Genomic DNA, 14,618 nt, shown 5'->3' with positions numbered 1-14,618 from the left:
TAACTTTATAACGTCGTGGTCACGTGGTGACATTGCTGGTTTTACGAGCAGAGGAGCATGTTCGGCAGCGCACACACACAGAGTACTTACAAGCAGACACAGTGTGTAGACAGAAAAGGGAGAACGGACGCATTTTGGTGTAAAAAGTAAAGATAAAGGTGAAGTTATAACACTGAAACGCCCTCAGGAAGAGGCGTTTTAAGACGAATAAAGTAAGTTCCTTACAAGTACTATTATCAGTGGAGGACGAGAAAATAGCTAGGAGGATACAATAGCTCAACGCCAACAAAGGCTAGTGTCGGGCTCAAACACTGATGACATCTATTAAACAAGACAAGAGGCAAAGAATTAAACAGAGATATAATTAAATTTGGCTCAAGTGAGGAGAGACACCTGGACACTGTACTCTTGTACAGTCTCCCACCACGCTCTGGCGAAAGATTGTACGCCCCCTCTTTTATTTGGACTTTCCCTGATTACATGGCAACAGCTGTTTCTAAGGGACGAGGGTCGTAAACAGCCATCTCCTTTGGTTACAGAACAGTTAAAAGAAAAGGTCGTAAACAGTTCACAGAAAAGGTCGTAAACATGTTTGAGACAAGAGCTCGTTATTCTCATGACGTGTTGTTACTGTGGCTGGTCTAGGGTTGTACGGTATACCGGTACCAGTATAGTATCGCGGTACTAATGAATCAAAAATGGTACTATGCTTTGTTTGAAAAGTACCGCTTCCCCATATTTGTTTTTTTTACAGGCATGACGACGTGTCGTCACGTGGTGACATTGCTGGTTTTACGAGCCGAGGAGCATGTTCGGCAGCGCGCACACACAGAGTACTTACAAGCAGACACGGTGTGTAGACAGAAAAGGGAGAACGGACGCATTTTGGTGTGAAAAGTAAAGATAAAGGTGAAGTTATAACACTGAAACGCCCTCAGGAAGAGGCGTTTTAAGACAAATAAAGTAAGTTCCTTACAAGTACTATTATCAGTGAAGGACGAGGAATAGCTAGGAGGATACAATAGCTCAACGTCAACAAAAGCTAGTGTCAGGCTCAAACACTGATGACATCTATTAAACAAGACAAGAGGCAAAGAATTAAACAGAGATAGAATTAAATTTGGCTCAATTGAGGAGAGACGCCTGGACACTGTACTCTTGTACAGTCTCCCACCACGCTCTGGCGAAAGATTGTACGCCCCCTCTTTTATTTGGACTTTCCCTGATTACATGGCAACAGCTGTTTCTAAGGGACGGGGGTCGTAAACTGCCATCGCCTTTGGTTACAGAACAGTTCAAAGAAAAGGTCGTAAACAGTTCACAGAAAAGGTCGTAAACATGTTTGAGACAAGAGCTCGTTATTCTCATGACGTGTTGTTACTGTGGCTGGTCTAGGGTTGTACGGTATACCGGTACCAGTATGGTATCACGGTACTAATGAATCAAAAACGGTACTATGCTTTGTTTGAAAAGTACCGCTTCCCCATATTTGTTTTTTTTACAGGCATGATGGTGTGTCGTCACGTGGTGACATTGCTGGTTTTACAAGCCGAGGAACATGTTCGGCAGCGCACACACACAGAGTACTTACAAGCAGACACGGTGTGTAGACAGAAAAGGGAGAACGGACGTGTTTTGGTGTGAAAAGTAAAGATAAAGGTGAAGTTATAACACTGAAACGCCCTCAGGAAGAGGCGTTTTAAGACAAATAAAGTAAGTTCCTTATAAGTAGCATTATCACTGGAGGACGAGGAATAACTAAACATGCTTCACTACACGCCGTAGGAGGATACAATAGCTCAACGCTAACAAAAGCTTGTGTCAGGCTCAAACACTGATGACATCTATTAAACAAGACAAGAGGCAAAGAATTAAACAGAGATAGAATTAAATGTGGCTCAATTGAGGAGAGACGCCTGGACACTGTACTCTTGCACAGTCTCCCACCACGCTCTGGCGAAAGATTGTACGCCCCCTCTTTTATTTGGACTTTCCCTGATTACATGGCAACAGCTGTTTCTAAGGGACGAGGGTCGTAAACAGCCATCGCCTTTGGTTACAGAACAGTTCAAAGAAAAGGTCGTAAACAGTTCACAGAAAAGGTCGTAAACATGTTTGAGACAAGAGCTTGTTATTCTCATGACGTGTTGTTACTGTGGCTGGTCTAGGGTTGTACGGTATACCGGTACCAGTATAGTATCGCGGTACTAATGAATCAAAAACGGTACTATGCTTTGTTTGAAAAGTACCGCTTCCCCATATTTGTTTTTTTTACAGGCATGACGACGTGTCGTCACGTGGTGACATTGCTGGTTTTACGAGCCGAGGAGCATGTTCGGCAGCGCACACACACACAGAGTACTTACAAGCAGACACGGTGTGTAGACAGAAAAGGGAGAATTGACGCGTTTTGGTGTAAAAAGTAAAGATAAAGGTGAAGTTATAACACTGAAACACCCTCAGGAAGAGGCGCTTTAAGACAAATAAAGAAAGTTCCTTATAAGTAGCATTATCACTGGAGGACGAGGAATAACTAAACATGCTTCACTACACGCCGTAGGAGGATACAATAGCTCAACGCTAACAAAAGCTTGTGTCAGGCTCAAACACTGATGACATCTATTAAACAAGACAAGAGGCAAAGAATTAAACAGAGATAGAATTAAATTTGGCTCAATTGAGGAGAGACGCCTGGACACTGTATTCTTGTACAGTGTCCACCACGCTCTGGCGAAAGATTGTACGCCCCCTCTTTTATTTGGACTTTCCCTGATTACATGGCAACAGCTGTTTCTAAGGGACGAGGGTCGTAAACAGCCATCGCCTTTGGTTACAGAACAGTTCAAAGAAAAGGTCGTAAAAGAGTTCAAAGAAGAGGTCCCTGGAGGGGAGTCAGGTCCTGATTCCTCTTCGCTTTGTAGTTTTTGGGTCAAAACAATATATTTCTGTTGATTACAATACATGAAAGAAACGGAACACCTTCATGTTGCTTCCCATCCTACACAGTGGAGTTTTACAAGCCTTTTGCTTGGTCGGATCAAAGACAGCTTTTGTCTGTTCGCCGGGAACTCATTGAAACACTTGCGCCTGAATGTAAACAAATGCCCTGGGTGGATCTACACCTGACATCCACTGTAATGATACCAAGTACAGGAGCGTATCTAGTCGATACTACTATGATTACATTGATATTTTTTAGCATCACAAAATCTTTTTTCCTTTAAAAAAAAAATCATATTATGTTTATAAAGTCAGTAAATATGTCCCTGGACACATGAGGACTTTGAATATGACCAATGTATGATCCTGTAACTACTTGGTATCGGATCCATACCTAAATGTGTGGTATCATCCAAAACTAATCAAAGAAGAGAAGAATAAGTGATTATTACATTTTAACAGAAGTGTAGATAGCACATGTTAAAACAGAAAATAAGCAGATATTAACAATAAATGAACAAGTAGATGAAAAATCAACTTTTTACAGTTTGTCCCTCATAATGTGTACAAAATAATAGGTGTATAAATGACACAATATGTTACTGCATAGACTAATTAGGGGTCTTTGTTTGTTTACTTACTACTAAAAGACAAGTTGTCTCGTATATTTACTATTTTATTTAAGGACTAAATTACAATAATAAACATATGTTTCATGTACACTTAGATGTTTTTGTTCAAATAAAGACTATAATGATATTTTTGTGCTCCCCTTTAGTTAGAAAAGTGTCAAAAAGTACAGAAAAGTATCAAAATACATTACCAAAATGTTGGCATGGGGACAACACTACCGCCTTATTTAAATGAGGATTTTGTGTGAAGGGGTGAGTAAGGGACCCTGGAGGTCAACTGCTGCTATGAAGCGCTGCCAGCCGTCCATCACCCTAAAGGGGAATCAAGCGGTGGTGAAGGCGTGGGGTGGGGGAGGGTGTGTGTGTGTGTGTGTGTGTGTGTGTGTGTATATGTCCATTGTCTTGGGTGTGTTGATGTAGTGTCCATAGGCCTGGGGCCGTTCTGCATGCAAGCAAAAGTTAGACTCCAGGTGTCATTGAGGAGGGAGGGAGATCAAAAGTTTCAGAACAGCCTGCTCCTGTTGCAGCATCAAGGCCATTCGAGGGAGTCAAATCGTAGATTAGGATTTTTCTTTTTCCGCGAGCAGACATTACAATGACTTGTCTGTTCCATTCATCCATGCTGGCCCTCATATCCAATTTTTCCCTTTCAACCAGCTTTTCCATGATGTGATCCATCTTGCGATTGAGTTCAGAAATCGCCCCAGTCCGCGATCCCGAAGCCCGGCCCAATCCTTACATTGCGACGAACATCCTATAATCTATAAACCTTTTTTTCAATCACAATCTAGAGCACAGAAACATGTGCACACTGACACCGGGCTGTGGATCTCATCACCAGCACATTCCTGCGTCGGGAATGAGTCAAATGCAAGAAAATGCATCATGGAAGACGTCTTTTCGTGGCGGAAATATATTAAAGTAATATATTTCCTTCAAAAAAAACAACATTCAAGTAAAAAAACCACCAACAGACGCATCAATTGAATTTGTTTTAATGAGCCCCTTAAGTCATCCAGCAGCAATACAATTATAAAAGGAAATTACTGAATAGACGATACGTCTAATTTTTTTTTTTCCCTCGCCGTCCGACACACACACACACACACACACACACATGTCAGAGGATTCTTGAGCATTGCCGTGTGTGTAACTGTCAGTTTGCACGTCCTTCTCACAGGCGCTACATAAAGCGCAAAACCGTGATGAGTGTTGATAAATCACAGCGCGTGCTAAATAATTGTGTTTATACTTTCACCTCCAATATCGTGGGCGTTTTTAATGATCGGCATATGTTTAGCATATCATGAAGACAAGACGCAAAATGGATTGCACGCCTTAATCTGCTCACTTTAAAGTTAAAGTAGCAATGATAGTCACACACACACACTAGGTGTGGCGAAATTATTCTCTGCATTTGACCCATCACCCTTGATCACCCCCTGGGAGGTGAGGGGAGCAGTGAGCAGCAGCAGTGGCCATGCCCGGGAATCATTTTTGGTGATTTAACCCCCAATTCCAACCCTTGGGAGGTAATGGCTCCCATTTTTATAGTCTTTGATATGACTCGACCGGGGTTTGAACTCACAACCTACCCATCTCAGGGCAAACACTCTAACCACTAGGCTACTGAGTAGATAGTTTGACACCCCTGGTCTAGTGGGACAGGCCAAAGTTAAGTCAGAGAAAATATAAATTATCTAATGTTTCTCTCCGGCCCGGTAGCAAATGCTTCACGGACCGGTACCGGTCCCCGGACCGGTGGTTGGGGACCACCGACCTATAACACAAAATCTAAGATAACAGTTTTTTTCTGTAAATACTGTTGCGTCGTACCAGTTCTTCCTCCCAGGGAATCCAAGTTACTGGTCAATCCCAAGTTCTTTAAATGACATATATGCTGAGTAAGAAGGACCATCAAGACAGAATTGGAATATTTTCAAGTTTTACACAAGCTTTAGGAGATCAGTTTAACCAATACATTCATATCGGCTACTCTTGTTTATCCGACATTCAAACGGAAAAACCAACTTCTTGCACACAAAGAAAACCCCCATCTCTCCCCCCGCAACACTGATAAGGAAAGAGTGGGTGTTGTATTTCACATTTCAAGGGTGAAGACACTAACCAGGCATCTGAAATGTCTAAAGAAACTGGTAGAATATACAAAGGAAAAGTACTAGATACTCTAAACATGACTATGCAAAAAGAAAGAACTCTTAAACATATATGCATCCTCCACAATAGTTTAGCATGTTAGCATTGAATTGTTTGTACCATCTTTGATATAGACAATGTATCAAAGTGGCCCCCCCCACTTTATTTCACTTTTCAGTATGTAGTTTGGACACAAATTCAAAAGGAAAAAAGCAGACTTTGGGGGGGAAAAAATTTAACATTTTGACTGATTTTGAATAGCAGAACCTCAGTAAATGTTTTGCTGAAGGCTTTTTCCATCCATGAGTTGATGAATGACATACAGTATGTGGCATAATGTTTCAGTCACGTTTCATTGCACGGACAAAACGCGTGTTTAGGGCGGCGGTGCATGAGAAGGAATGATCTTGTCAGAAGGCAACCATTGGGCTGTGATAAAGTCTCCTAAATTGTTTTTGGACCATTGGAACCATTGGAACCGTGTTGTCACATCTGGATTAGTGGAGCGCCTCACAAGAGTGGCAAATAGTCATTTGTTCATTTATGTTAAGCGTATTTTCCCGACTTTAAAGTGCACCGGGATATAGGCCGCACCCACTAAATTTATGAATAAAAAAATATTTTGTATATATTAGCCGCACCGGCCTTTCAGTCGCAGATATATACGTCGTGAAATGAGTTATTTACACAGTAAGATTTTGTAAATGTTTATTTACATACCTGAATTATTTCCAAACAGGGCAGTAAAACGGCTGATCAAACAAAACTGAAGCTCTCCAATCAGCTAAACAGACTCAACAAGTTTGGTGAATTTACTGAGGAATTTGTGTAACTGAAACAACTAAAAAAGAATGCCGTTGGAAGTTAATAGTACTAACACAGACACTCGTAAACGTGTTAGCATATTAGCTAATGCTAACGACGCTAGAGTCGTTGTATTATGATGGCACGTAAAACTATGCATGAAAACACTCCTGCAGACATCACACATGGGATCCGCGGCCGGTCCGGTGGCCATGGATGAAGTGCTGGCTGTCCAGAGTTGGGACCCGGGGTGGACCGCTAGCCTGTGCATCGGTTGGGGACATCTCTGCGCTGCTGACCCGTCTCCGCTCGGGATGGTCTCCTGCTGGCCCCACTATGGGCTGGACTCTCACTTTTATGTTAGATCCACTATGGACTGGACTCTCACTATTATGTTAGATCCACTATGGACTGGACTCTCACTATTATGTTAGATCCACTATGGACTGGACTCTCACTATTATGTTAGATCCACTATTGACTGGACTCTCACTATTATGTTAGATCCACTATTGACTGGACTCTCACTATTATGTTAGATCCACTATGGACTGGACTCTCACAATATTATGTTAGATCCACTATGGACTGGACTCTCACAATATTATGTCAGATCCACTATGGACTGGACTCTCACACTATTATGTTAGATCCACTATGGACTGGACTCTCACTGTTATGTTAGATCCACTATGGACTGGACTCTCACACTATTATGTTAGATCCACTATGGACTGGACTCTCACTATTATGTTAGATCCACTATGGACTGGACTCTCACACTATTATGTTAGATACACTATGGACTGGGCTCTCACTATTATGTTAGATCCACTATGGACTGGACTCTCACACGATTATGCTAGATCCACTATGGACAGGACTCTCACACTATTATGTTAGATCCACTATGGACTGGACTCTCACAATATTATGTTAGATCCACTATGGACTGGACTCTCACAATATTATGCTGGATCCACTATGGACTGGGCTCTCACTATTATGTTAGATCCACTATGGACTGGACTCTCACACGATTATGCTAGATCCACTATGGACTGGACTCTCACACTATTATGTTAGATGCACTATGGACTGGACTCTCACAATATTATCTTAGATCCACTATGGACTGGACTCTCACACTATTATGTTAGATCCACTATGGACTGGACTCTCACAATGTTATGTTAGATCCACTATGGACTGGACTCTCACACTATTATGTTAGATCCACTATGGACTGGACTCTCACACTATTATGTTAGATCCACTATGGACTGGACTCTCACACTATTATGTTAGATCCACTATGGACTGGACTCTCACACTGTTATGTTAGATCCACTATGGACTGGACTCTCACACTATTATGTTAGATCCACTATGGACTGGACTCTCACACTATTATGTTAGATCCACTATGGACTGGACTCTCACACTATTATGTTAGATCCACTATGGACTGGACTCTCACACTATTATGTTAGATCCACTATGGACTGGACTCTCACACTATTATGTTAGATCCACTATGGACTGGACTCTCACACTATTATGTTAGATCCACTATGGACTGGACTCTCACACTATTATGTTAGATCCACTATGGACTGGACTCTCACACTATTATGTTAGATCCACTATGGATTAAATTAAATTCTTTGAATGTTTGATCATATATTTTTGCATAATTAGACAATATTGCGATTACATGGAGGACTTTTTTCCCCCTCCCAAAATAGAAAGAAAGAATACATTTAGTAATAAAATCCTCTGACGTGTGTGTGTGTGTGTGTGTGTGTGTGTGTGTGTGTGTGTGTGTGTGTGTGTGTGTGTGTGTGTGTGTGTGTGTGTGTGTGTGTGTGTGTGTGTGTGTGTGTGTGTGTTGCAGCGGCCTGGTGTGCAGAGGTGGAGGAGCGCCTGGTGAGTCAGCTCCTGTCAGTGGAGCGCTACAACAAACTGATCAGACCGGCCGTCAACACCAGCCAACAAGTCACCATCTACATCCAAGTGTCGCTCGCCCAACTCATCAACGTGGTGAGAAAGAGCTGGCGACGATCACCGTGGCGACTATTTGTGTGTCAACTCACCCTTTGGTGTGTGTTCCAGAACGAGAGGGAGCAGATCATGACCACCAACTGTTGGCTCACTCAGGTGGGTGTGTCCTCACCCGTCTGTTTCCCAGCACACCCTCAAATATCACCTTCCACCTGCGACAAGATGATCATGGGAATGATTCTAGCAAAGAAATATCATCGTTATCTCCGCAAATATGATCTTAGTGTTGGCGCTAGGAATGTTCAAATACCACCTTAACATGTGATAACCAAACAATGATACACCTATTTAATAATACCACCTTAACATTTAACAAACAATTATACACCTATTTAATAATACCACCTTAACATTTGGCAAACAATTACACACCTATTTAATAATACCACCTTAACATGTGACAACCAAACAATTACACACCTATTTAATAATACCACCTTAACATTTGACAACCAAAACAATTATACACCTATTTAATAATACCACCTTAACATTTAACGAAACAATTATACACCTATTTAATAATACCACCTTAACATGTGACAACAAAACAATTATACACCTATTTAATAATACCACCTTAACATTTGACAACCAAACAATTATACACCTATTTAATAATACCACCTTAACATTTGACAACCAAACAATGATACACCTATTTAATAATACCACCTTAACATGTGACAACCAAACAATTATACACTTATTTAATAATACCACCTTAAGATGTGACAACCAAACAATTACACACCTTTTTTAATAATACCACCTTAACATTTGACAACCAAACAATGATACACCTATTTAATAATACCACCTTAACATTTGACAACCAAACAATGATACACCTATTTAATAATACCACCTTAACATGTGACAACCAAACAATTATACACTTATTTAATAATACCACCTTAAGATGTGACAACCAAACAATTACACACCTTTTTTAATAATACCACCTTAACATTTGACAACCAAACAATGATACACCTATTTAATAATACCACCTTAACATTTGACAACCAAACAATGATACACCTATTTAATAATACCACCTTAACATGTGACAACCAAACAATTATACACTTATTTAATAATACCACCTTAAGATGTGACAACCAAACAATTACACACCTTTTTTAATAATACCACCTTAACATTTGACAACCAAACAATGATACACCTATTTAATAATACCACCTTAACATTTGACAACCAAACAATGATGCACCTATTTAATAATACCACCTTAACATTTGACAACAAAACAATGATGCACCTATTTAATAATACCACCTTAACATTTAACGAAACAATTACACACCTATTTAATAATACCACCTTAACATGGACAACCAAACAATTACACACCTATTTAATAATACCACCTTAACATGTGACAACCAAAACAATTATACACCTATTTAATAATACCACCTTAATATTTGACAACCAAACAATTATACACCTATTTAATAATACCACCTTAACATTTGACAACAAAACAATTGTACACCTATTTAATAATACCACATTAACCTTTGACAACCAAACAATGATACACCTATTTAATAATACCACCTTAACATTTGACAACCAAACAATTATACACCTATTTAATAATACCACCTTAACATTTGACAACCAAACAATGATACACCTATTTAATAATACCACCTTAACATTTAACAACCAAACAATTACACAGCTATTTAATAATACCACCTTAACATTTGACAACCAAACAATTATACACCTATTTGATAATACCACCTTAACATGTGACAACCAAACAATTACACACCTATTTAATAATACCACCTTAACATGTGACAACCAAACAATTACACACCGTTTTAATAATACCACCTTAACATGTGACAACCAAACAATTACACACCTATTTAATAATACCACCTTAACACTTGACAACCAAACAATGATACACCTATTTAATAATACCACCTTAACATCTGACAACCAAACAATTATACACTTATTTAATAATACAACCTTAAGATGTGACAACCAAACAATTACACACCTTTTTAATAATACCACCTTTACATGTGACAACCAAACAATTACACACCTATTTAATAATACCACCTTAACATGTGACAACCAAACAATTACACACCTATTTAATAATACCACCTTAACATTTAACGAAACAATTACACACCTATTTAATAATACCACCTTAACATTTGACAACGAAACAATTATACACCTATTTAATAATACCACCTTAACATTTAACGAAACAATTACACACCTATTTAATAATACCACCTTAACATGGACAACCAAACAATTACACACCTATTTAATAATACCACCTTAACATGTGACAACAAAACAATTATACACCTATTTAATAATACCACCTTAACATTTGACAACAAAACAATTGTACACCTATTTAATAATACCACCTTAACATTTGACAACAAAACAATTGTACACCTATTTACTAATACCACCTTAACATGTGACAACCAAACAATTACACACCTATTTAATAATACCACCTTAACATGTGACAACCAAACAATTACACAGCTATTTAATAATACCACCTTAACATTTGACAACCAAACAATGATACACCTATTTAATAATACCACCTTAACATTTGACAACCAAACAATTACACAGCTATTTAATAATACCACCTTAACATTTGACAACCAAACAATGATACACCTATTTAATAATACCACCTTAACATGTGACAACCAAACAATTATACACCTATTTAATAATACCACCTTAACATTTGACAACCAAACAATTATACACTTATTTAATAATACCACCTTAAGATGTGACAACCAAACAATTACACACCTTTTTAATAATACCACCTTAACATTTGACAACCAAACAACGATACACCTATTTAATAATACCACCTTAACATGTGACAACCAAACAATTATACACTTATTTAATAATACCACCTTAACATGTGACAACCAAACAATGATACACCTATTTAATAATACCACCTTAACATTTGACAACCAAACAAATATACAGCTATTTAATAATACCACCTTAACATGTGACAACCAAACAATGATACACCTATTTAATAATACCACCTTAACATTTGACAACCAAACAAATATACAGCTATTTAATAATACCACCTTAACATTTGACAACCAAACAATGATACACCTATTTAATAATACCACCTTAACATTTAACAACCAAACAATTACACACCTATTTAATAATACCACCTTAACATTTGACAACCAAACAATTATACACCTATTTAATAATACCACCTTAACATTAAACGAAACAATTACACACCTATTTAATAAGACCACCTTAACATGTGACAACCAAACAATTATACACCTATTTAATAATACCACCTTAACATTTGACAACCAAACAATTATACACCTATTTTAACATTTCTCCTATTTCTGGGGCTGAGGTTGCTGAGGTAGTTAAAAAGCTCCTCGGTGGCAAGGCCCCGGGCATGGATGAGATCCGCCCGGAGTTCCTTAAGGCTCTGGATGCTGTGGGGCTGTCTTGGTTGACAAGACTTTGCAGCATCGCGTGGACATCGGGGGCAGTACCTCTGGATTGGCAGACCGGGGTGGTGGTTCCTCTCTTTAAGAAGGGGAACCGGAGGTTGTGTTCTAACTATCGTGGGATCACACTCCTCAGCCTTCCCGGTAAGGTCTATTCAGGTGTACTGGAGAGGAGGCTACCCCGGATAGTCCAACCTTGGATCCAGGAGGAACAGTGTGGTTTTGGTCCTGGTCGTGGAACTGTGGACCAGCTCTATACTCTCGGCAGGGTCCTTGAGGGTGCATGGGAGTTTGCCCAACCAGTCTACATGTGCTTTGTGGACTTGGAGAAGGCATTGGACCGTGTCCCTCGGGAAGTCCTGTGGGGAGTGCTCAGAGAGTATGGGGTATCGGACTGTCTGATTGTGGCGGTCCGCTCCCTGTATGATCAGTGTCAGAGCTTGGTCCGCATTGCTGGCAGTAAGTCCAACCCGTTTCCAGTGAGGGTTGGACTCTTGCTCTTTGTCACCCATTCTGTTCATAACTTTTATGGACAGAATTTCTAGGCCCAGTCAAGGCGTTGAGGGGATCTGGTTTGGTGGCTGCAGGATTAGGTCTCTGCTTTTTGCAGATGATGTGGTCCTGATGGCTTCATCTGGCCAGGATCTTCAGCTCTCACTGGATCGGTTCGCAGCCGAGTGTGAAGCGACTGGGATGAGAATCAGCACCTCCAAGTCCGAGTCCATGGTTCTCGCCCGGAAAAGGGTGGAATGCCATCTCCGGGTTGGGGAGGAGATCTTGCCCCAAGTGGAGGAGTTCAAGTACCTCGGAGTCTTGTTCTCGAGTGAGGGAAGAGTGGATGGTGAGATGGACAGGCGGATCGGTGCGGCGTCTTCAGTAATGCGGACGCTGTATCGATCCGTTGTGGTGAAGAAGGTGCTGAGCCGGAAGGCAAAGCTCTCAATTTACCGGTCGATCTACGCTCCCATCCTCACCTATGGTCATGAGCTTTGGGTTATGACCGAAAGGACAAGATCACAAGTACAAGCGGCCGAAATGAGTTTCCTCCGCCGGGTGGCAGGTCTCTCCCTTAGAGATAGGGTGAGAAGCTCTGCCATCCCGGATGAACTCAAAGTAAAGCCGCTGCTCCTCCACATGGAGAGGAGCCAGATGAGGTGGTTCGGGCATCTGGTCAGGATGCCTCCCTAGGGAGGTGTTTAGCGCACATCCGACCGGTAGGAGACCATGGGCAAGACCCAGGACACGTTGGGAAGACTATGTCTCCCGGCTGGCCTGGGAACGCCTCGGGATCCCCCGGGAAGAGCTGGACTAAGTGGCTGGGGAGAGGGAAGTCTGGGCTTCCCTGCTTAGGCTGCTGCCCCCGCGACCCGACCTCGGATAAGCGGAAGAAGATGGATGTTTCCACTTTGAGATATATTTTCAAAAGTTAGGATTTTCTATTTTTCTATGGCCGAGTGTCCAAAACAACACATTTTAAATCATCCATCCATTTTCTACCACTTTTTACTTAAAAAAAACCTCTTGCGATTTTTGGCTGAAATGAAGCCTTGCAACATTTGCATGACATTGCAGTGTTTGTGTCACACGTACCTGCCGGCATTTGAAGCCGCTTCTCTGCTTGTAAACGCTCCCCAGGTGTGGCACGACTACAGGTTGATGTGGGACCCCGACGAGTACGATGGCATCAAGAAGATCCGCCTCCCGACGCAGCACATCTGGCTGCCCGACATCGTCCTCTACAACAAGTAGGGCTGCACTCACCTCACCTTAAACTCAACGTTACGTCAGCAATTTTTCTAATGTGTTTTTCATCTCCTCTTAGTCCACATCCTCTTACTGTCCCACACCTTTTTAGGACTTAACACCTAAATCCTCAATTCAGACTTTTGGCCGAATCCAACTCCCGTAATGGTAAAAGTGCATGTCTGATCTGAACCGCGAGTTTAGTATAAAAGCCAAAAGCAGTGAAGTTGTCACGTTGTGTAAATGGTAAATAAAAAGAGAATACAACAAATCTTTTTCAACTTATATTCAATTGAATAGACTGCAAAGACAAGATATTTCATGTTCACACTGAGAAACTTCATTTTCTTTTCCTCTTTGGTCCGGAGGACACGCCGTCCACAGTTGCCAAAAACAATTTGAAATGTGGCATACTTGCCAACCTTGAGACCTGGGGGGGGGGGGGGCGTGGTTGGGGCGTGGTTAAGAGGGGAGGAGTATATTTACAGCTAGAATTCACCAAGTCAAGTATTTCATATATATATATATATATATATATATAATAAAAAATATATATATTTATAGCTAAAATTCACTGAAAGTCAAGTATTTCTTATATATATATATATATATATATATATATATATATATATATATATATATATATATATATATATATACAAGAAATACTTGACTTTCATATATATATATATATATATATATACATATATAT

General features: G+C 40.3%; 1 protein-coding gene across 2 annotated transcripts in view; it reads left to right on the top strand.

The window, feature by feature from the left end:
• The window catches only part of LOC133577082 (neuronal acetylcholine receptor subunit beta-2-like), a 70,973-nt gene that overhangs the window by 44,543 nt on the left and 11,812 nt on the right, over nucleotides 1-14,618 (top strand). The window contains exons 2-4 of one of the 2 annotated variants that reach the window (XM_072912510.1): nucleotides 8,431-8,573; nucleotides 8,649-8,693; nucleotides 13,799-13,908. In XM_072912510.1, the coding sequence (XP_072768611.1) occupies nucleotides 8,431-8,573; nucleotides 8,649-8,693; nucleotides 13,799-13,908 (298 nt within the window). Of the gene's footprint in view, nucleotides 1-8,430; nucleotides 8,577-8,648; nucleotides 8,694-13,798; nucleotides 13,909-14,618 lie in introns of both variants that reach the window. The other variant, XM_072912509.1, reaches the window with a different exon arrangement.

This window comes from Nerophis lumbriciformis, linkage group LG36 (genome assembly GCF_033978685.3).
Source record: "Nerophis lumbriciformis linkage group LG36, RoL_Nlum_v2.1, whole genome shotgun sequence".
NCBI classification, from domain to species: Eukaryota; Metazoa; Chordata; class Actinopteri; order Syngnathiformes; family Syngnathidae; genus Nerophis; species Nerophis lumbriciformis.
This window is presented reverse-complemented; position numbering and strand designations above follow the sequence as displayed.